Source organism: Gouania willdenowi, chromosome 20, assembly GCF_900634775.1.
Source record: "Gouania willdenowi chromosome 20, fGouWil2.1, whole genome shotgun sequence".
NCBI lineage: Eukaryota > Metazoa > Chordata > Actinopteri > Blenniiformes > Gobiesocidae > Gouania > Gouania willdenowi.
The window spans coordinates 9,074,170-9,092,272 of record NC_041063.1 but is presented as its reverse complement, the minus strand read 5'-3'; the positions used below and the strand labels follow the sequence as shown (position 1 = coordinate 9,092,272).

The 18,103-nt window shown below is 38.0% G+C and overlaps 1 protein-coding gene across 1 annotated transcript; it reads left to right on the top strand.

Moving 5' to 3' along the window:
• Nucleotides 1–239: 239 nt before the first annotated feature.
• LOC114454544 (homeodomain-interacting protein kinase 3-like) lies at nucleotides 240–3,044 on the top strand. Its single transcript, XM_028435092.1, has 10 exons — nucleotides 240–252; nucleotides 828–1,003; nucleotides 1,113–1,163; nucleotides 1,423–1,604; nucleotides 1,726–1,849; nucleotides 1,979–2,095; nucleotides 2,183–2,275; nucleotides 2,464–2,638; nucleotides 2,744–2,978; nucleotides 3,035–3,044. Exons 1-10 carry the CDS (start codon nucleotides 240–242, stop codon nucleotides 3,042–3,044), a joined length of 1,176 nt encoding a protein of 391 aa, XP_028290893.1.
• Nucleotides 3,045–18,103: the final 15,059 nt, after the last annotated feature.

Sequence of the window (18,103 nt, the reverse complement as noted above, 5' to 3'; positions counted from 1 at the left end):
TGGCGACAGGGCTGGCCCTGAATATAGGAAACACTTTCATAATGTGTTTACTTGAAAGCCAATGGTTGCCATGGTTGCAAAATGAAAGAGAATGAAAAGATGAAAGACAACCAGAACTGCAGTAGCTACTCTCAGCACTAGTGGTTAGGTTGGGAACTGTCTCTCTTCTGAGTATCAAATAGTAAAACCAGCATTTTTGTGAAGTTTGAAAGCTTAAATTGTGAAGACCTGAGTGAGGAATGGCTGCAGCAGGTAAGGCAGACTATACAGACAAAATATGAGGATGAAATTTAATCTGCTCAGATGAAAGAAAACTGTACAGTAGTCATGAAAGGAATCACTAGATTTAAATATATTTAAAAACATGCAGAATATTATTAGAAAATATTTACTCGGGTTTCAAATCATGAAAAATATTTTTCATTGAAAAAAAAAAAACAGTTCAATATTTGATATAGTTAATACTGTTAGGAACAGTTTGTGAGAGCTTCCAGAGTCAAAGGTAGGTACTTATAATACATAAAATAAGAGTGTTTGACTTCAATGTTTATAGAATAGATGTCATATAGCATGAGGAGCACTTGAAAACTGAGACCATGTATTACTACCTACTACTACTATACCTTTTAACTGTGAAAAGTAACATGGCTCATACTCTGAGTGTATCAAAAAAAAAATGAGGACGTCCTACACATGCAGTCAATGCTGAGACAGGACTTCTTATATGAAGTAATTTTCCAGGACAGGAGGAGATTTCCTTGTTTGTGTGAGTCTTAATGTTTGAATTCTGAATACTAACCATGTGCTCTGTCTGTCCACTTTAACAGCACATCCTCTAATGGTAGGGCAGGTCCTCCAGAGCAACTCCACTCATTACACCATCCTCCAATTTATTGGAGAAGGCAGCTTCGGAGAAGTGGCAATGTGCTGGGCTGATAACAGCAGCAGCACAGTGGCGGTAAAAATCCTGAAGAATGAGTATTTGCAAGACATAGAGGATGAGGTAGGTGTTTGGATCTCTCCTAGTTTTTGGGCCTCCAACAGGACTTTAACTATGAACTGTTGAGGTACAGCGATATAAAGGTGATCTAATAGTGCTTCTTTCCTTTCAGGTGTCCATGCTGAAGACCATCGGCTCATTGAATGCAGACAACATCAATGTGGTTAAATTCTACGAACAATTTCAATACTTGGGCTATAACTGCCTTGTCTTTGAGTTGTTGGATGTGGATTTATCCCATCTAGTCTGTTCAATTAAAGTACACAATATCCGCCCCATTGCAGAGCAGGTAAGAATCGTTTTAATCCCATGGTAATGCTTGCTGATTGATTTTAGAAAGCTTGAAGTGCAAACCTGATCTTAAACATCTGAATAAGAGAAACTCTATTCTAATCATGTCTTTTCTAATTGTGTCTCTATAGCTGTTGGTGGCATTGCAGGGACTTAAGTCTGTAAGGGTCATACATGGCGACATCAAGCCCGACAATGTTATGTTGGCCGACATAGACGAGGATCCAGTCAGAGTGAAGCTGGTTGACTTTGGAATGGCTTCTTCATTCTCTGCCATCTGTCCCGGGATGATTCTTCAGCCCATCGGCTACAGGTATGAGGGTGTCACCCTGAATTACTTCTGTGTTTTTGTAACAAACCTCTGTCATTATAGTGTTGGTAGTTAATGCTAAGCAACATTTTTCTAAGTGTATTTCATTCATTTTGCGTCGCAGAGCCCCAGAGGTTTGTCTTGGCCTTCCATTCTCAGGAGCCATTGACATGTGGGGAGTGGGCTGTACGCTGGCCTTTCTCTACCTCAATGATCATCTCTTTCCTTTCCACTGTGAATACCTCATGGTAGGTCTTTTTTTTTTTTTATATACATCATCCCTTCATCCATTTAATAACACATGTTCTCTTTTCCACATGTATAGTAAGTCTTGAGTAACTGCCCCTAATATGTGTATTTGTGTGTTCTTTCTGCAGATGAAGTGCATGGTGGAGATGCTGGGCATGCCGTCGAAATACCACCTCCGCTTTGGCATGTACAGCCAGAGATTCTTTTGTAAAGAGGATGAATTTGGCACACAATGGAGGCTGCTGGTAAAACATAGTTTTCATTGTTGTTGAACCTTGATTGTTGCCCTAAACTTCTCATAAACCCTTTTCATTGTTGTTGTGTTTCCACAGACCCCAGAAGAATACTCATCTAGAAACAAAAAGAAAGCAGAGGAGTGGCCCAAATCTCGTGCTCATTTCTCATCATTGGATGACCTGCTCTATGTAAGTGTTCTCTACGGTATTTGAGTTCAAATACTTCGTAGAGATTTCTTCTTTAAAATGCAACCCACCTTAAAATTGCGTTAATAAGCTGAATTTATTCACGTGTTTTTTTTTTGTTTTGTCATGAGCAAGATAGGTGTGAACTTGTGTATTGACCTAACTCTTGTTTTTTTTTTTTTTTAATCTAGATCTCTGAAGTAGAGGATGCTGAAGAAATGGAAGACAGGAAGGTGTTCATCGACTTCCTAAAAGAGTTGTTACATCTGGATGGGGATCTGAGAATCTCTCCTGTTGAGGCTCTTCAGCATCCCTTTATCACAGGGTCATACCTGAGCCAGCCCAGGAGCCAGACAGCAGAGAATAGTGAGTGACTGCACCGTGGAGACAATCACGCACATGGTGATCAACTAGTTGTTCTATTGAATTTCTAAACTAATCTTTTTTTTTTTATTTTTCCTCCTACTAAAGAAATGGATGACATTACTCTTGCATCTGGCCAAGATGGGCAAATTAAGAAACATGAAACAGAAAACAGGGATGATGAGTCCCCACTGTCTCCTGCAAACGACAAATGTGGACATTGTGAGACACATGTATCAGAAGATTGGATTGAGGATGTCCCACGTTCTCCTGTGAAGTTGTTTCCCTCTTCCAATGGACCTAATGCAGAAGACGTCTCCTTCCCCGCCTCCGACTCTATGAGGTTCTCGGGCAGATTCCTGAAACGAGTTCAGAAGTTCTTCTCTCGACTTTGGACAGGGCGTGCTGAACTTTTAAGAGAGAGAGTGAGAGAAAAAGTGAGAAGGAGAGAGAAAGCCAAAGAGAGAAAGCAAGAGAGTGAGAAAGAGAGAAAAAGCCAGAGAGAGAGAGGGAGAGGGAGTGTGTCAGTAAGGAAGTTCTTCTCTCGACTTCAAAAAAATGTTTCATGTTGCTTGTTTTCCTCTGTGAAGAAGTAATTAGTTTTTATTCTTTGTTTGTTTAGTTCTTTGTATAATTGCATGGTACATGTATATTTGTAAATAAATGTATTGAATGAATAATCTAGATCTCAAACCTTCTTTATTTCTACACTACTTTTCGTCATTTTGACCCTTTTCAAAATATATTTAGCCACTGATACAATAATAGATCATATATTTCATATATTTTGAATTGGTAAAACATTTGTGATGGTAGAAAATCTGATGTTTTATTAACAGTAATAATAATAATAATAAAAATTATTATTATTATTATTATTATAATGTTAAAATCAGAATCAGAAAAGTTTTATATTTTATTTGACATGGTAGTCGGTGTGCGGAACTAAAACAAAGAAACAAGCCAGCAACAATAATAATAATAATGATAAATACAAAGGATGAGGGATAAATAAAGGATAGGTAGAGAAAAAAGGATAACAATGATATATATATATATATATATATATATATATATATATATATATATATATATATATATATATATATATATATATATATATATATATATATATATGGGGCTTTGTTCATGTGAATGGTGGCAGAGGGAAAGAGGCTGTTTTTGTGTCTGGAGGTTCTGGTCCTGATGGACCGAAACTTTCTTCCTGAGAGATTGAAACAGTTTATGACCGGGGTGGGAGGGGTCGACAACAATCTTTCCTGCACGCCTCAGAATCCTGGAGGCGTACGGGTCCTGAAGGGAGGGCAGATTGCAGCCGATTAAAGAAAGGACAAAAATTGGATGAATGTTTAAAACAAGAACTAAAATCCAAGCAGTCAGAAAAACTGTCTGGACTTGCTTGTTGAATTATCAATAAAAATGTTTTGGGATGTTATTAATAATAATAATAATAATAATAATAATAATAATAATAATAATAATAATAATAATAATTTTAGACTAAAGTGTAAAAATGCTCAATTTAGTAAATTATATCAAGACTCATTGTATTCAGTCAAACTCAATACATGTATAATAAGTCATTCGAGTTTTGTTTATAATCTTGTATTTGCTGGTTTGGAGTCACCATGGTGTGTGTGTGAGAGAGAGAGAATTGAATATATCTATTTATTATATTATCATTTTACATTGATAAATGGTGTCACCATGGGCACAATTGTGTATTTTTATATAAACAGTATATTTCATTAAACACTGGAGACATTTCTAACAGTGGTCCCATAGGCGTAAAATACGTGGGGATGGGGGGTTACCCCCCCCCCCCAATATTCAAACTGAACTAATTTAACCCCCCCATTATTTTTGTCAAAACATAAATTCTCAAATATTTAATTTAAAATTTCCTACATTGATGTGTGATGTATTTTACAACCATTTAATGACAAAATACAAAACACATTTATATGCCGCACCCCTTTCCAGCTGCACACTTGGTAGCTTCCATCCCCACACACGAAGCGTTCGCCCACCTCTCCTCCTTTCATCCTCACTCAATCACATGTGCATGGAGGGATCAAAGGATTTCTGTGGCTGCTGCTGAAATTAAGAGGTCGTCAAAATCTCAACCAACAATTCTAAGTTGGTAAAGGAAAAAAAATGCACCGGAATGCAGGAAATTGCATGCATTTTGTTAAAGGGGACATATTATGATGTATTTTTCATCCATCTCCAATTTTTTAAGAAACCCAACAACATATTAAATTAGTTGGTTTTTTTTAGACTCTGAAAAGTCACTTTCTGACCAATTCTAAAATTGGGCTGTTTGAGTGGGCGTGTCTATGGACGCGGACTCCACATATGACTCCACGCAACAGTTGATCACTAGCAACTTTCTTTTGCTATTCACACACTCTTGTTGTTTTCAGCCAAAACACTGAACATTACAGTAAAACGCATGGATATTTAAGCAGCTATGGTGATGGTGAGTCAGAAAAACACTGTTTGATGAAGTGTATGTGCCGTGCAGCAACAACAGCTGTTTCAGCTGCTTCAAACACTTAGAGGAGCTGCTACGTTGCTTTATTGTCATCAGCTCATGTAGAGATTGCAGGAATAGTCCATTCAAGGCGATAGTCTGAACCGCTGTGTCGCATTGTGTCACAAACACAGTGTTTGGGCTGTTTTTATTGGCGGGTTCGAAGATGTGATTGGGCTGGAAATTGTCAATCTGATCTGACAACATTGATTCCCGATTTTACTTGTGACGTCACAAATGTAGAAAATTTAAAATGGAGCAATTTTCTCTGTGTTATAAGACTTACACGAACCGCAAACAAATGACTGGAAGGTTTTATTTCACATTTTGTGTGCTGGTAGAGACTCGTTACCTCATCCAAGATTAAAACTTTTCTTTGGGGGAAGACCCCCAGACCACCAAGGGGGGATTAATTCTCGTTCCCCCCAATCTTGAAACAAACGTTACGCCCTTGAGTGTTCCTTTGACATCCACAAGTATGAAACTTTTTAATGGTTACTCTCGTTCACTGATTAATACATCTTATTTAAATTTTTGAAACAATACAATGTGCAGATATATTCTCTCGTATGTCGTGTGCTTTTGCATACTGTATGGTGGTGGGTCACTATGGCCAAAAATGTTTTGGTCACAGTCCAGCCCTGGTGTTAATGATTAAATTAGTGAGATTAATCAATATTAATTGATGGAGAATAAATACTTTCACTTTATTACAACACACACGTGTTTCTAATAATATATCCTCCTCATTCTGGGTGCAGTCTGTTTCTCTGATGCTGTTCATACAGTTCAGCCTCCATCAAAAGGTGGAAAATATTCATATTTTACATTATTATTATGGTCAGTCCATCAGATAAAATCAGGTTAAAGCCTTTTCTTGGGTAGGTCGTATACTAAGAGATCTGATTGGTCAGGAGGTGGAACTTTAATACTATCATCGATCTGATGCAGAACTAAACCTGGTTCAGACCTGGTTAAAAATAAATCCTGGAATTGGGGCGATAAGAGGAAATCTAGCTTCAGAGCGAGGACAGATCAAAAAGGCCTCCACAGTGTAACACAGATAAAACAAAAAGCCAACAGGTCTCACACACACACACACACACACACACACACACACACACACACACACACACACCTGTCTACACAAACTAACTCGTGAGGCCATATGACAATGACTGTGTTTTATTGGTGAGGATGCAGGAGACATTTTGACAAATAAGCTATCAAAAAATTCAGACAGTTCCGGAGATTTATGCTATCAATTTTGTATTTTGTAAATTTTAATTTTTTTTACTAATCAATTTTGTTTTCCATTTATTTCTATTAGAAATGTCAGCTTTTTTCACTTGTAACCCATTCATCTCACAGTCTTCAACTGATTTACTATTTACAACACATTTACACCTTATGGCTAATGTTCATCTAATGCTAGGCTAATGCTGACACTAAGCTAAAGATAACGCTAAGATAATGCTAATGCTAGGTTAACGTGAATGCTGTTCTAATGTTAAGCTAATGCTAGGTTAATGCTATTGCTAGGTTGATGTGAAAGCTGATCTAATGTTAATTGATAAGCTAATGCCAGGCTAACGTTAAAGCTAGGCTATTGTGAATGCTGATCTAATGCTAGGCTAATGCTAACGCAAGGTTAATGTGAATGCTGATCTAATGCTATTGCTAAGCTAATGCTTGGCTAATATTAACGCTAGGTTCATTTGAATGCTGATCTAATGCTAATGCTATGCTAAGCTAATGCAGCGCAATGTGGGCCAGCACCTGCATCCTCACTCGCATTTTCTTCAGGAAATGCTAATATTCTAGTTTAACATTTATTTTTGTTTAGAACCAGTTCTCATTTACAATGACGACCTTGTGCTTAAAGGTTGTTCCTCTGTGTGTGTGTGTGTGTGTGTGTGTGTGTGTGTGTGTGTGTGTGTGTGCGTGTGCGTGTGCGTGTGCGTGTGCGTGTGTGTGTGTGTGCGTGTGTGTCAGTGTGAGGACTAATATTTTCTCACTTTTCTCTAAAAGTGGTGAAATCAGCAGCGTTTGTAGCTGTGATGTTAGTGTGAGTAACTGTATATTTCATCAGTTTAACCTCAGAGTCAGTGAAGTCTGTTTTTTCCTTCAGTTGAAGCTCTTTAGAGAGTGAAGTTCAGTCTGAAAGATAACAGAGACAAATCAAGGCTTTCTCTTCTTATTTATTTAAACTGAGACTCTGACCTGAGATGCCACAGGGTAGTTTTATATCTACGTTAGAGCTGAATCTGTCCCTCAGACGGATTCACTGTGAGACTAAAGTATCCTCTCTACTTTACCTTTACTTTAACAAAAACTGTTTTCCTTCAGTATGAGTATGAGTCTGTGATCATCTATACTAAAGAACAGCAGGAAAACATGTGTTTAGAACAGCAACAGCTTAAATAATCAAAATGTTTTGGTTTATTTGGTTGTATATGTGTCCAAATATCCACATCAGTTTTATTTCTGCAGTAGTCCTCAGTCACACAATGAAAAATCTACTAAATATTACATTTATTCACAAATGACAAAACAAGGTGTTCTGTTTTCTCGTCCCTGAAAATTTAATGGTTTTAAAACGTTAAAATGAAAATTCAGTGTTTTCCTTTCCTTTAGTTTTAAGATTTGTCTACATTTGGTTTTCAATCTGTCAGACACAATCAATAATATTCTTTTCTATACATTTATTTCATTAGAAAGCTACATACTCTTACATAAACTTTAATGAACAGATTTATTTGTCTATAAAAGTCATGTTGAGTTGTTAATATTCATGTTCAGTTCATGCTGTGAAAAACATGCGTTTAAAAAGGTCTAAAGAATGAAAACACAAACCATGTGCAGCTCTAGTTATTGTCATATTGTTATTAACGCTGAACGTCTGCCCACGTTTAATTTCTGCTCCACAACTTTTATTTATAATCTGTGGTCCCTGAAAAGTAAATTGTGAAGTTAAACTCAAAATGAATGATGCTGAAATAGAACAAGTTTGTGAAAATAAATTATTGGGCGTAATAATTGATGACAAACTCAACACATAATTCAAATTAAATCTAAATTGTCCAAAATCATTGCAATCCTACAGAAAACAATAGAACTTTTAAATCAGAAATCCACTTACATGTTTTATTGTTCATTCATTGCTCCATACATCACGTACTGTGTGGAAATAAAAACATGTACAAAACAAACATTGATCCAAAAATAAAATTACAAAAGAGAGCCATAATAACTGTAAATCACCATAATATTGAGACCCAAGAAATCAATTCTTTGTTTAATTAAAAACCTTATATTTTGAAATGTCTAGTTACTGTATATCTGTGAATTTTAAGAAATGTTCAAACTTAGGGCAGTAGGTTGATTTCACGGGACGTGACGTCACATTGCTGCATCGCGAGAGCGCGAGATTCAGATGGAGGGCAGGAAGCTTGAGAATCTGCCTTCTGAAATCATCAAAATGCCCATGTTTTGTGTAGTTTATGGCTGCTCCAATCATTCTAATCAAGACAAGACAGAGTCAAACTGCTACGTAGACAAGACCTTTAAAATTTGGTCTCTAGACCGGTCTCAACTAGTACAACACTAGCCTCAGACTGTTTTATTGTACATTCGTACAGCGGTGGAGATGAATGACCTGAGGTAGCGCTCAGTCCTACACTGTGAGTTTTTCAGTCTGCCACTGAAGGAGCTGCTCAGATCCTGGTCGGCAAATCTTTAGAATCTGTGGAAAACTCACTAATCTTCATGATATATGAGTCAATCCCATATCTGTTGTATCGTTGTCTTGAAACTGGATCTAAATCAGTACAATACGGACTCTCTGCACCGGTTTCCTCCGCTCAATTTTTTAGGCCGTGCTACCGGACTCAAAACGATGGGAACATAGTAGCGTGATATATAGTTTCAAAGTTAATTCAAAGTAGGTTACAATTATGCCTCGCACAATTCGATTAGGGGCCTGAGAGGCCTGGCCCACCCACCCTTTTTTAGGCAATTTCCATTAAAGTCGTTATCTCATTTATTTGTGAGTCAAATATATACCGAATTATTGACACATACCAATATATGAATGGGGCCCATTACTCCATATGTGCCACAGGGGTGTCAGGGGGCCACTGAATTCTAGGGAACGTGGTACGTGCTATTCAGAGCGGAGATGTTCCGTGGGCCCGGCCGCAGTTCATCAGAACTTGTTACTTCCTGCCCACCGTCTTCTCTTCACCCGTCATCATAATCACGTGACTGAAACCCAGCTATTGATGAATATAAATTATTGTCATAGTCATATTGTTTCCTTAGTCTGCTTCACCTGCAAATACACTAAGACTAAATTGTAAGTCATCTCTGTAACACTTGGTTGTTGTTGTTGTTGTTGTTGTTGTTGTTGTTGTTGTTGTTGTTGTTGTTGTTGTTGTTGTTGTTGTTGTTGTTGTTGTTGTTGTTGTTGTTGTTGTTGTTGTTGTTGTGTAGTGTTTAAATGGTCAGCTTCATATAAGAGCTACACCTTTTTGGTTCATTAATTATATTTAATTATTTATTATGTGCATCTGTTTAATTAACCAATGAACCAAAATAAATAAAATCCATCTTTTCAGTTGATAACTATCAAAGTTTCCATAGTTTATCTGAACCAGAGGATGATATGGTATCACTTCCTGTTAGCGATGCTAATCTAAGAGCTTTCATATCACTAGGATGTTATGTGATGATGACTAAACTTCTGATATCTGATCCCTGCTCTCACTGAGATGCTTAGCACACGATGATGAAATGATAGACGTGAATAAAAACAACCAGAGAATGAAAGAATGACGCCCTCGCTTCCACTGCTCTCAGAAACAACATAATTACTATTCCACGGAATGGTTAATTATCCTGGTGTTCAGGAGCAAACCTCTTCACTTCCCTTTGAAAAGATGCTCTTTAAAGTCTGGAAATAGTTCACACACACCTGAGATTAAAAATAATAAAGTTACACATGCACATTCACCCTGGACTCCAGCTGTGAATTAGCATATTAGCATAGCGCTAATATAATGCTCACTAACTAGCTGTGTGTGTGTGTGTGTGTGTGTGTGTGTGTGTGTGTGTGTGTGTGTGTGTGTGTGTGTGTGTGTGTGTGTGTGTGTGTGTGTTCGTTCGTTCAAATCAAACAATTCTTTTAATTTATTTTTATTTTCCTCTAGAGACTCGTGTTGTGTTCAAAGGGTTCCTGTAGGGAAGGAGAGCTATGCGATTAGAACATTATTACAATAATAATACAATGATACATTAATACAAAGAGAAGCAGGTGAGGCTGTTTGATCATGTGAACATCATGTGAATCAGGTTAACAAACATTAAACACAGTTAGGATTCATCAGTTTATTACAAAACACACTCAATGGGATAGAAAACAGTGATTTGCTTCATATGTTGTGTCCTGTATGTTGTGTTTCTCAAATGGGGGTACGTGTACCCGTAGAGCAGGGGTGGCGAACTCCATTCCTCGAAGGGCGGATTCCTGAGACTTTTAGATGTCTACCTGCTCCAACACCCCTGGTTGAAACCAACGTGGCTGCGTCCAAATGGTCCCTCCTATCTCCTTTCCTATCCACTTTTCCATAACCCTGTGGATGACGTCACAGAGTTAAGGAAAGGTGTTAGGAGAGGAGTAAGGAAAAGGCAATCACGTTTGTTTTGACAATCAGATGCACTTCCACTAGGTGACGTATTTATCTGACGGCCGCAAAGGTTAGTGACGTCCGCCGTGGTGAAAAACTACACATTTGTGTAGTACAAAAATGGACTAAAATCACATTTCTAACACTTTCCACTGATATAATCTCAAAAATCACAAGGTGTGAAAGTAAATCAAAGGAAAAGAGGTTACCAGGCTACGAGGAATAAAAGTGAAACTAAAAGAACGTCACATTGAGAATGGTTGCTCACACTCACCTTCCACTCAGAAATATGAATTATGTTGAATAAAACATAATGTGGCTACAAATGTCTCTGATTTCTTATTCTTGAACCACAGTGTGTATTTTATGTCATGTTATAATCTGATAACATGTCTTACATATAATAAGGTATGGGTTTTAGATTATTTATTTAAAGATGCTGAAGACATATTATTGCATTGGTACGGTCATCGTGAGTTTCCGAAAGCGCTTGGGTGTGCGTTTCCCTTTAAATGTTGTCGCCGCCATGACTTGTGGGTCAGCATTATGTGGTCTCCTTTGGTAAAGGGATGCATCTGTGTTTCCTAGGCTAAAGGAGGTAAAAAAGGAAGCATTGAGCCTCTTTTCCTGAGCTTAAAGAGAACTTGGACGCTCTTTATCATGGCCACCACTTAAACACTTCCGAGGGTGAAGGAGGAGTGGATAGTAAAGGAGATAGGAGGGACTATTCGGAAGCAGCCTTCGTTGTCATCAAGCTTTGCAGAAGCATGATAACGAGCCATTCATTTGATTCAGGTGTGTCGGAGCAGGAACACATCTACACTACAGGGCGAGAGACAGAGAGAGAGAGAGAGAGAGAGAGAGGTAAATTAACAAATAAAGAGTGAAAAGCGTGAAATGATAAAAAACTATAGAAATAAATCTATTCAGGGGCCAATAAATCAGTGTTTTTCAACCTTGGGGTCGGAATCCCATGTGGGGTAGCCTGAAATTTCTGAAAAATTTAAATAGATTTTTGAAATATTTGAATTACTCTTTTTTTTTCTCATTAAAACAACACACAATCTTCACTTTGTGAACCTAGTTCAACTAAAATGCAGTGAAAATAAATATATCTGAGCTCAAGCATGTTTAAAAACTCATTCTAGGAAGAGAAAATGCACTAAATAGTGTTTATTTCCACTTATTTACAACATGAGATTATTTCAAATGTGTGTTATCACTCATTCATTCCATCATTATGACCTATAGTTGTTTTCTGAGCAAAATGTTGTAGTTGGATTCAGAAATTAGAGAAAGGGAACTCGAGCCAAAAAAGTTAGAGAACCACTGGTTTAAACCAACATCAGTGAAACAGTAGATGATGGTTATTAGCTGCACATACAAAGTTTGAATAGACAATATAAACTTAAATATAAACAGTAAATGTATTCAGGCACAGCTTGATTTGGAACAAATTATTTGGAAAGTTACTGATATTATGATAACAAATATGATTCTTAGTGTTATGATTGTAAGTCTGTGTCTTTAAGGAAATAAAACTCCACTTCTCATACATACTTATATTTACTATTTGTTGGAAATAACCTTGTGGTCAGAAACAGTAGCTCAGATATTGTGTTCTCTGCTTTTCTTTTCGCTTCCTCTTCCTGCATTCTCCACTTTGGTACAAAATTAAAGAATTTAATTAAATTCTAATTAAGAATATGCCTGAGTGCGCTGCTTTAGATTGTTTTATTTGTGTCACAAGCAGCAAACCATAGAGAGAGACTCTGAGTACAGACACATTAGCTGTGTTTTTGTTACAGTTTTTTCTCTAAATCAAAGTGGTTTTTGGAAAGTTTCCACAAAGTCTAATGTGTGTTTGAAGGTGTTTCCATTGAAGGTTGATTTGGGGGAGGAGCTGTAGGAAGATGGACGCTCCATAGAACATTCTGCATTCCTTTGTTGTTTCACGTCTTATGTGACACTAATCATTATTAGGTCTAATGCTAAGAAATGTCTGGGCCTCCTCTTCTGTGCACACGTACCACGTCATGTTTACTCAGAGAGACGTGGTCATGTGACCATGTACGTCACGCCCAGTAAAAAGTGTTTCCATTGAGCTTTAACCATACATTTAATATGGAAACATCTGAAAAACCACTGTCACGGTAAATTTGCGGTTGCCCTCATTTGGAGACATGATTTGTGCTCTGGTTGAATGATGGAGTCCAGTCAAAGCATGATGATTTTATAAAAAAGGATTTATTATAAACTAAGTGTGTGTGTGTGTGTGTGCGTGTGCGTGTGTGCGTGCGTATGTGTGTGTGAGTCCACATGAGCTTTGGTATTAGACCTTCAGCAGAGACTGTTTGTTGCTGGCACTGTGAATACAGCACAATCTGTACTCTGGATAATCTAATCTAACATGACTCAGCAAAGTAGCAACATGTCTGTTCAAAAGTACAACGATATAATGCAGTCATTGTGTATAAACACATGACAAATTGTACGCATGAACACACATTTGATGATATGATGATGAATATAATAATTGCCATAACACCTCCTCATGGAAGAATAAAAACCTTTTAAAGATATTTGAGTGTTTTTTTTCTAAATTCAGGTGTTTCCATTACCAGTTTTTATCGAAATATTTACATTTTACTCATTTTCAAGAGTAATAGAAACACAGCTAGTGACAGATTACAGAGTCATGGCTATAGATGCTAAACAGGTTTGGGTCCAGGACCGACCGCTGAGGGAAATATAGTCAAAATATATCATTAAGAATACAACAGCAACTAAGTAACACATAGTGCTGCACTGAAGGCAAATCAGAAATAAACATTTCTCAGTTAAAAATTATGATCTGAGTTCAACCGTGTTCAGCAGCACATGAAAATATATCCACCATAGATGACTGATATATTATTAGATTCTTCTCTGCCTTCAGGTGGAGGAGGAGGTCAGAAATTCCTGAGTTCTGATTTGCTTTGAACACAGCATTAGATCATGTTGTTGGATCTTGTGATGTGTGTGTGTGTGTGTGTGTGTGTGTGTGTGTGTGTGTGTGTGTGTGTGTGTGTGTGTGTGTGTGTGTGTGTGTGTGTGTGTGTGTGTGTGTGTGTGTGTGTGTGTGTGTGTGTGGTACTACATAATAATCCTAACTAAACAACATCTGTGTTGTATCTAACAGCACAGTTTCATGTCAGTCTATTATAGATAATTCTTCTAAACGCTCACAGATCATAACGTTGCATCGTGTTTTAGTCAAACACAAACTCTACATACTGAATTATTTTCATGATTAATTGGGACACACACACATGAAAACCTCTGAATCCCAGAGTGGTCTGCCTCAAAACCCTTTGACCAAATAATCACTGTCTGCTGCATCTGACCAGTAACCCTACAACTTAACTCTGTCTCATTCCATTCAAAACCGCCACAGCAGACACCATGGTGATTAGTGTAACTGCAGCCATCAGCCAAGCCACTGCGGGAACGCGCATCCAATGTTTGTTTATCACGTAGCACAGCTGATAATGTGGATAGAGGATGGACACCCGAATGAACCCTGACCCGGGGTTTCCACTGGATACGTCTCCGCTGCGCCACGGCACTGTCCGCCGTCCAGTAATTCACACCGGTTGCATTTGGAGTGCGCCGCGGTGCGCTCCGGTTGTACGACTGTGACATCACGAGACAGATCAGTTCTCACGATATTTAGATAATTGCGCAAGAATGCAGTTAAATGTATGTGTTATAAACGCAACAATAAACAGATAAACAGGTCAGAGTTCGTAACGAAGGAGAACAAGAAGGTTGGACTCTGGATTTGTCATAGACATTTTTTATCAACAGCCAACAGAGAAGAGATAAAACTGCACCAGTAAAACATGAACTAAATCAAAGTTGCTGCAGTTTACAGTGCAGTTACAGTATGAGAGGAATCAATATAGTGGATGTGAATATGTTTTTACACATTATGACATTTTGGTGATGTATTTACTTGAAATATAATCTGAAGTGTTTTATTTTTAAAAGTAACCCAATATTTTATTGCGGAGTACTGCTTAATTTCCTGTTTAGCTTCGTTTACTCTGTGCTGATTGATGCGTCGTGCTCCGGTGTCCGCCAGAAATAGATGTCCTGTGTATATCTGGCGCAGGGCACCGGACTACCGCATCTGGGAAGGAGCAGACACGGACCGCAGTGGACCCGGTGGAAATTATCACATAGACTAAAATGGAAACCTATCAGCTCCGGTGACGCGGCGGTGACGTCCAGCGGCGGAGCCGCATCCAGTGGAAATTGGGGGTAACAGGACCAGACGGCACCGGGCGGGTCGGGTTCGGACAGATATTTAGAACTGGTGTTTGGGTTCGGTCACATAGTGTCATTTGCACTGCACCGTTCATCTTTTCCTGCAGCTACAGCTGATCCATGGTGGATGTAGAATGGAACAGAGGACAATTATAAAGGAATACTCAAATACACCGTTTAAACATTCCTTTTGCTGCACAATAACATGGATTATCTTTATCTTTGATACATGTCAATAGATTTGACGTGTCATTTGACGTCACCATCAGCGTAATGTGTTTGATGATTTTAAATGATTTTACTGATGATTTTAAATGTTTTTTGGGTTGGTTTTTCTTATTGATTTTAAGCTGTTAAATGTTGTCTGTTGCACTTTTTGATCATGTAAAGCACATTGAGTTGCCTTGTGTACGAAATGCACTATACAAATGCATTTGCCTTGCTTTGCCTTGCCTTGAACTCATTCCCTTTGGTTTAGAGCACTTCATCACCCATGAGCATAAAAAAAACTTAAAATGAAAATGTTTATGTTTTCTCAAATCCTGTCCTATGCTCCTTTAAAGCCAACTTTCTTTACAGGATCATCCATCGTCTTCTCAAACAAGAACAGATGTTTGTGTGGAGCTCAGACCTCCATCTGAGCAACAGCAGCCTGTTCTTCGTCTCTTCTCGTGCTCCTCATGTCAACATGATGTATGAAGCCATTTTTGGAGCTGAGTGGAGAAGAATGGAGCTGTGCATCACTTAGCATCCTCAGCTCTGCCATTACACCTCCCACCAGCACCAGCACTAATTCTGCCATCTGTTGACAATGTTTACACAGAGGGTGATTTGTCATCACAAACAGTGGGGCAAAAAATTAACACTTTATTTATGATCCAAGCTGTTTGAGAACAAAGGAAAACGCCACTGGTCATGTAAAGCAGTCAGAACAGTGACTTAATGAGACACGCAGCACAAGTTGATCACATCAAAACACATATGCTCCACTGTAGAGGGATGAATTGAACCTTTACACAAGAGGAATATGTTTTAATCTCACACTCTGGAAGGGTTTAGAGGATTGAAACAAGGCAGAGTTAGTTTAGTGTTAAAGTTATTTTACCGTCCTGGAGCTAGAGCGGAGATATGGAACCTTTTATGTTCCTTCTTTAGTTGTTTCTCTAAGTCTTAGTTTATTTCATTGTCTGGGTTTTGTTTAATGTTTTTTTAACTATTGTGTCTTCCTGCTCATGGCTCCTCCTCCCAGTGATGTCAGTCATTAGCTCCCTCCTGTTTCCACTCAGGTGTGACTCGTTACCAATCAAGCCTCCCTCTCTATTTATGTGTTTAGACATTGAATGGTTGATAGAGCATTGTCTATGTTACCTGTGCTGTGGTGCTTGGCTCCTGCTCCCAGTTTCCCCAGTGCCTATCACTTTTTGTTTTTTGTCAAATGTGGGTCCTCCTCCACACCCACACTTCGTGACCCTCTCTGTGTGCATGTGTGAACTCCCTTAACCAGTTTGTTACATTGGTTTAATCAGTGGTTCTCAACCTGTTCATCCCGTGACTCCCAAAATAAAGGTTCCAGAGAGTGGGGACCCCCACTGTAGCTGAAGGTGGTTGAACACAGACATGAACATTGAAGAACAGTCATATGGAGACAGGGTCATCTATAAGGGGGAATAAAGGGGAGAGATTTTTGGGGTCCATCCATAAATTCAGCAAAATGATGGTCCATTGTTCTATGAGTGTGTGATAACCACATTTATGTATTCGTCTGAATAATATCCACTGTTATTCAGGGAGTTTATTATTATTATAGTCATCTTAAAGATGGTAATCCTTGTTTAATCACAAATAAAATGGGTTCAAAGTCACCAAAAATGGTGGAAAAGGTGATGAAATGGGAGTTTAAAAACCACAGACATAGTCCAGAAAGAGTGATAAAAAAAGAGTTTGAAGTGTCCATATTGGAACAATTAATAGGAACAATTAGTTTAAACTGGCAAATAATGGGCATGACAAATGGTGAATGTGGTTAAATTGGCAAAAATTATCATGAAATATGGTGAAAAGATGTTAAAAGTGACAATAATGTGTCAACATATGTGACATTAGGTGGAAAAGTGGTGGAAAGGGTTTATAAATGCTGAAAATGTCTTAAAAAATGGAAAAAAAGGTTTAGAAAAGGCATTGAATTACAATAGAGAAGTGTCAGAAATCAGAGTAATATAGCAAAAGAACATTAAAAGGAGCAAAAATATGGCAAGAAAAAGAGATGAAAATAGGTTAAAATATGGTGAGTTTGGTGTAGTTGCAGAAAAAGGGTAAAAATAAGCAAAAATGGGCTGAAATTGTTCAGAAAATATTCCTAGTTTCTTGAAGGCATCTGGTGACCCCTCATTGTGTCTTACGATCCCAAGGTTGAGAAACCCTGTGTTAAACTCTAATCTAACCGCTGGTTCCTCTGGCCCATGTATTAAAGTCTTCCTCTCAATGTGAGGTAGAATAGATCCAAACGTTCCCATGTGACAGGAGAAAGAATGAACGTGTTTGGATGATTTAACAGTTGGCAGCACAAAGCTGTTTCTAAATGTTTCCCTGCTCCAAAGAATCAAAAAATGGGACTGGGAAAAAAAAGGTCAAAGAACAAATAGAAAGCTGGGTTGAATTTTCAATGTGGAGTCGGAGCTGAAATGAGGAATGATAAAAACAAAGCTGCGCTATTGAAAAGGAATGAGGTAAACATTCAAAGCTCCATACGTCAGCTAGCTCTTAGATTTCATATCGTTAAAGGAGAAATGTCATTGTGTTTATACGACTTTGAAAAGGTCAGGAGGGAAGAAGCAGACAGTGAAGCATCAAGAGATGAAACATCTAGAGATTGGAATAAGAAGAGGTGAAACAATGTGTCAGATGTTCTGATGA

What these genes read in the sequence shown, in the direction of transcription:
- LOC114454544 (XM_028435092.1), top strand. An exon ending in CATTGGATGACCTGCTCTAT is followed by an intron (nt 2,276 to 2,463) that starts GTAAGTGTTCTC and finishes TTTTTAATCTAG; the next exon opens with ATCTCTGAAGTAGAGGATGC. An exon ending in GAGCCAGACAGCAGAGAATA is followed by an intron (nt 2,639 to 2,743) that starts GTGAGTGACTGC and finishes CTCCTACTAAAG; the next exon opens with AAATGGATGACATTACTCTT.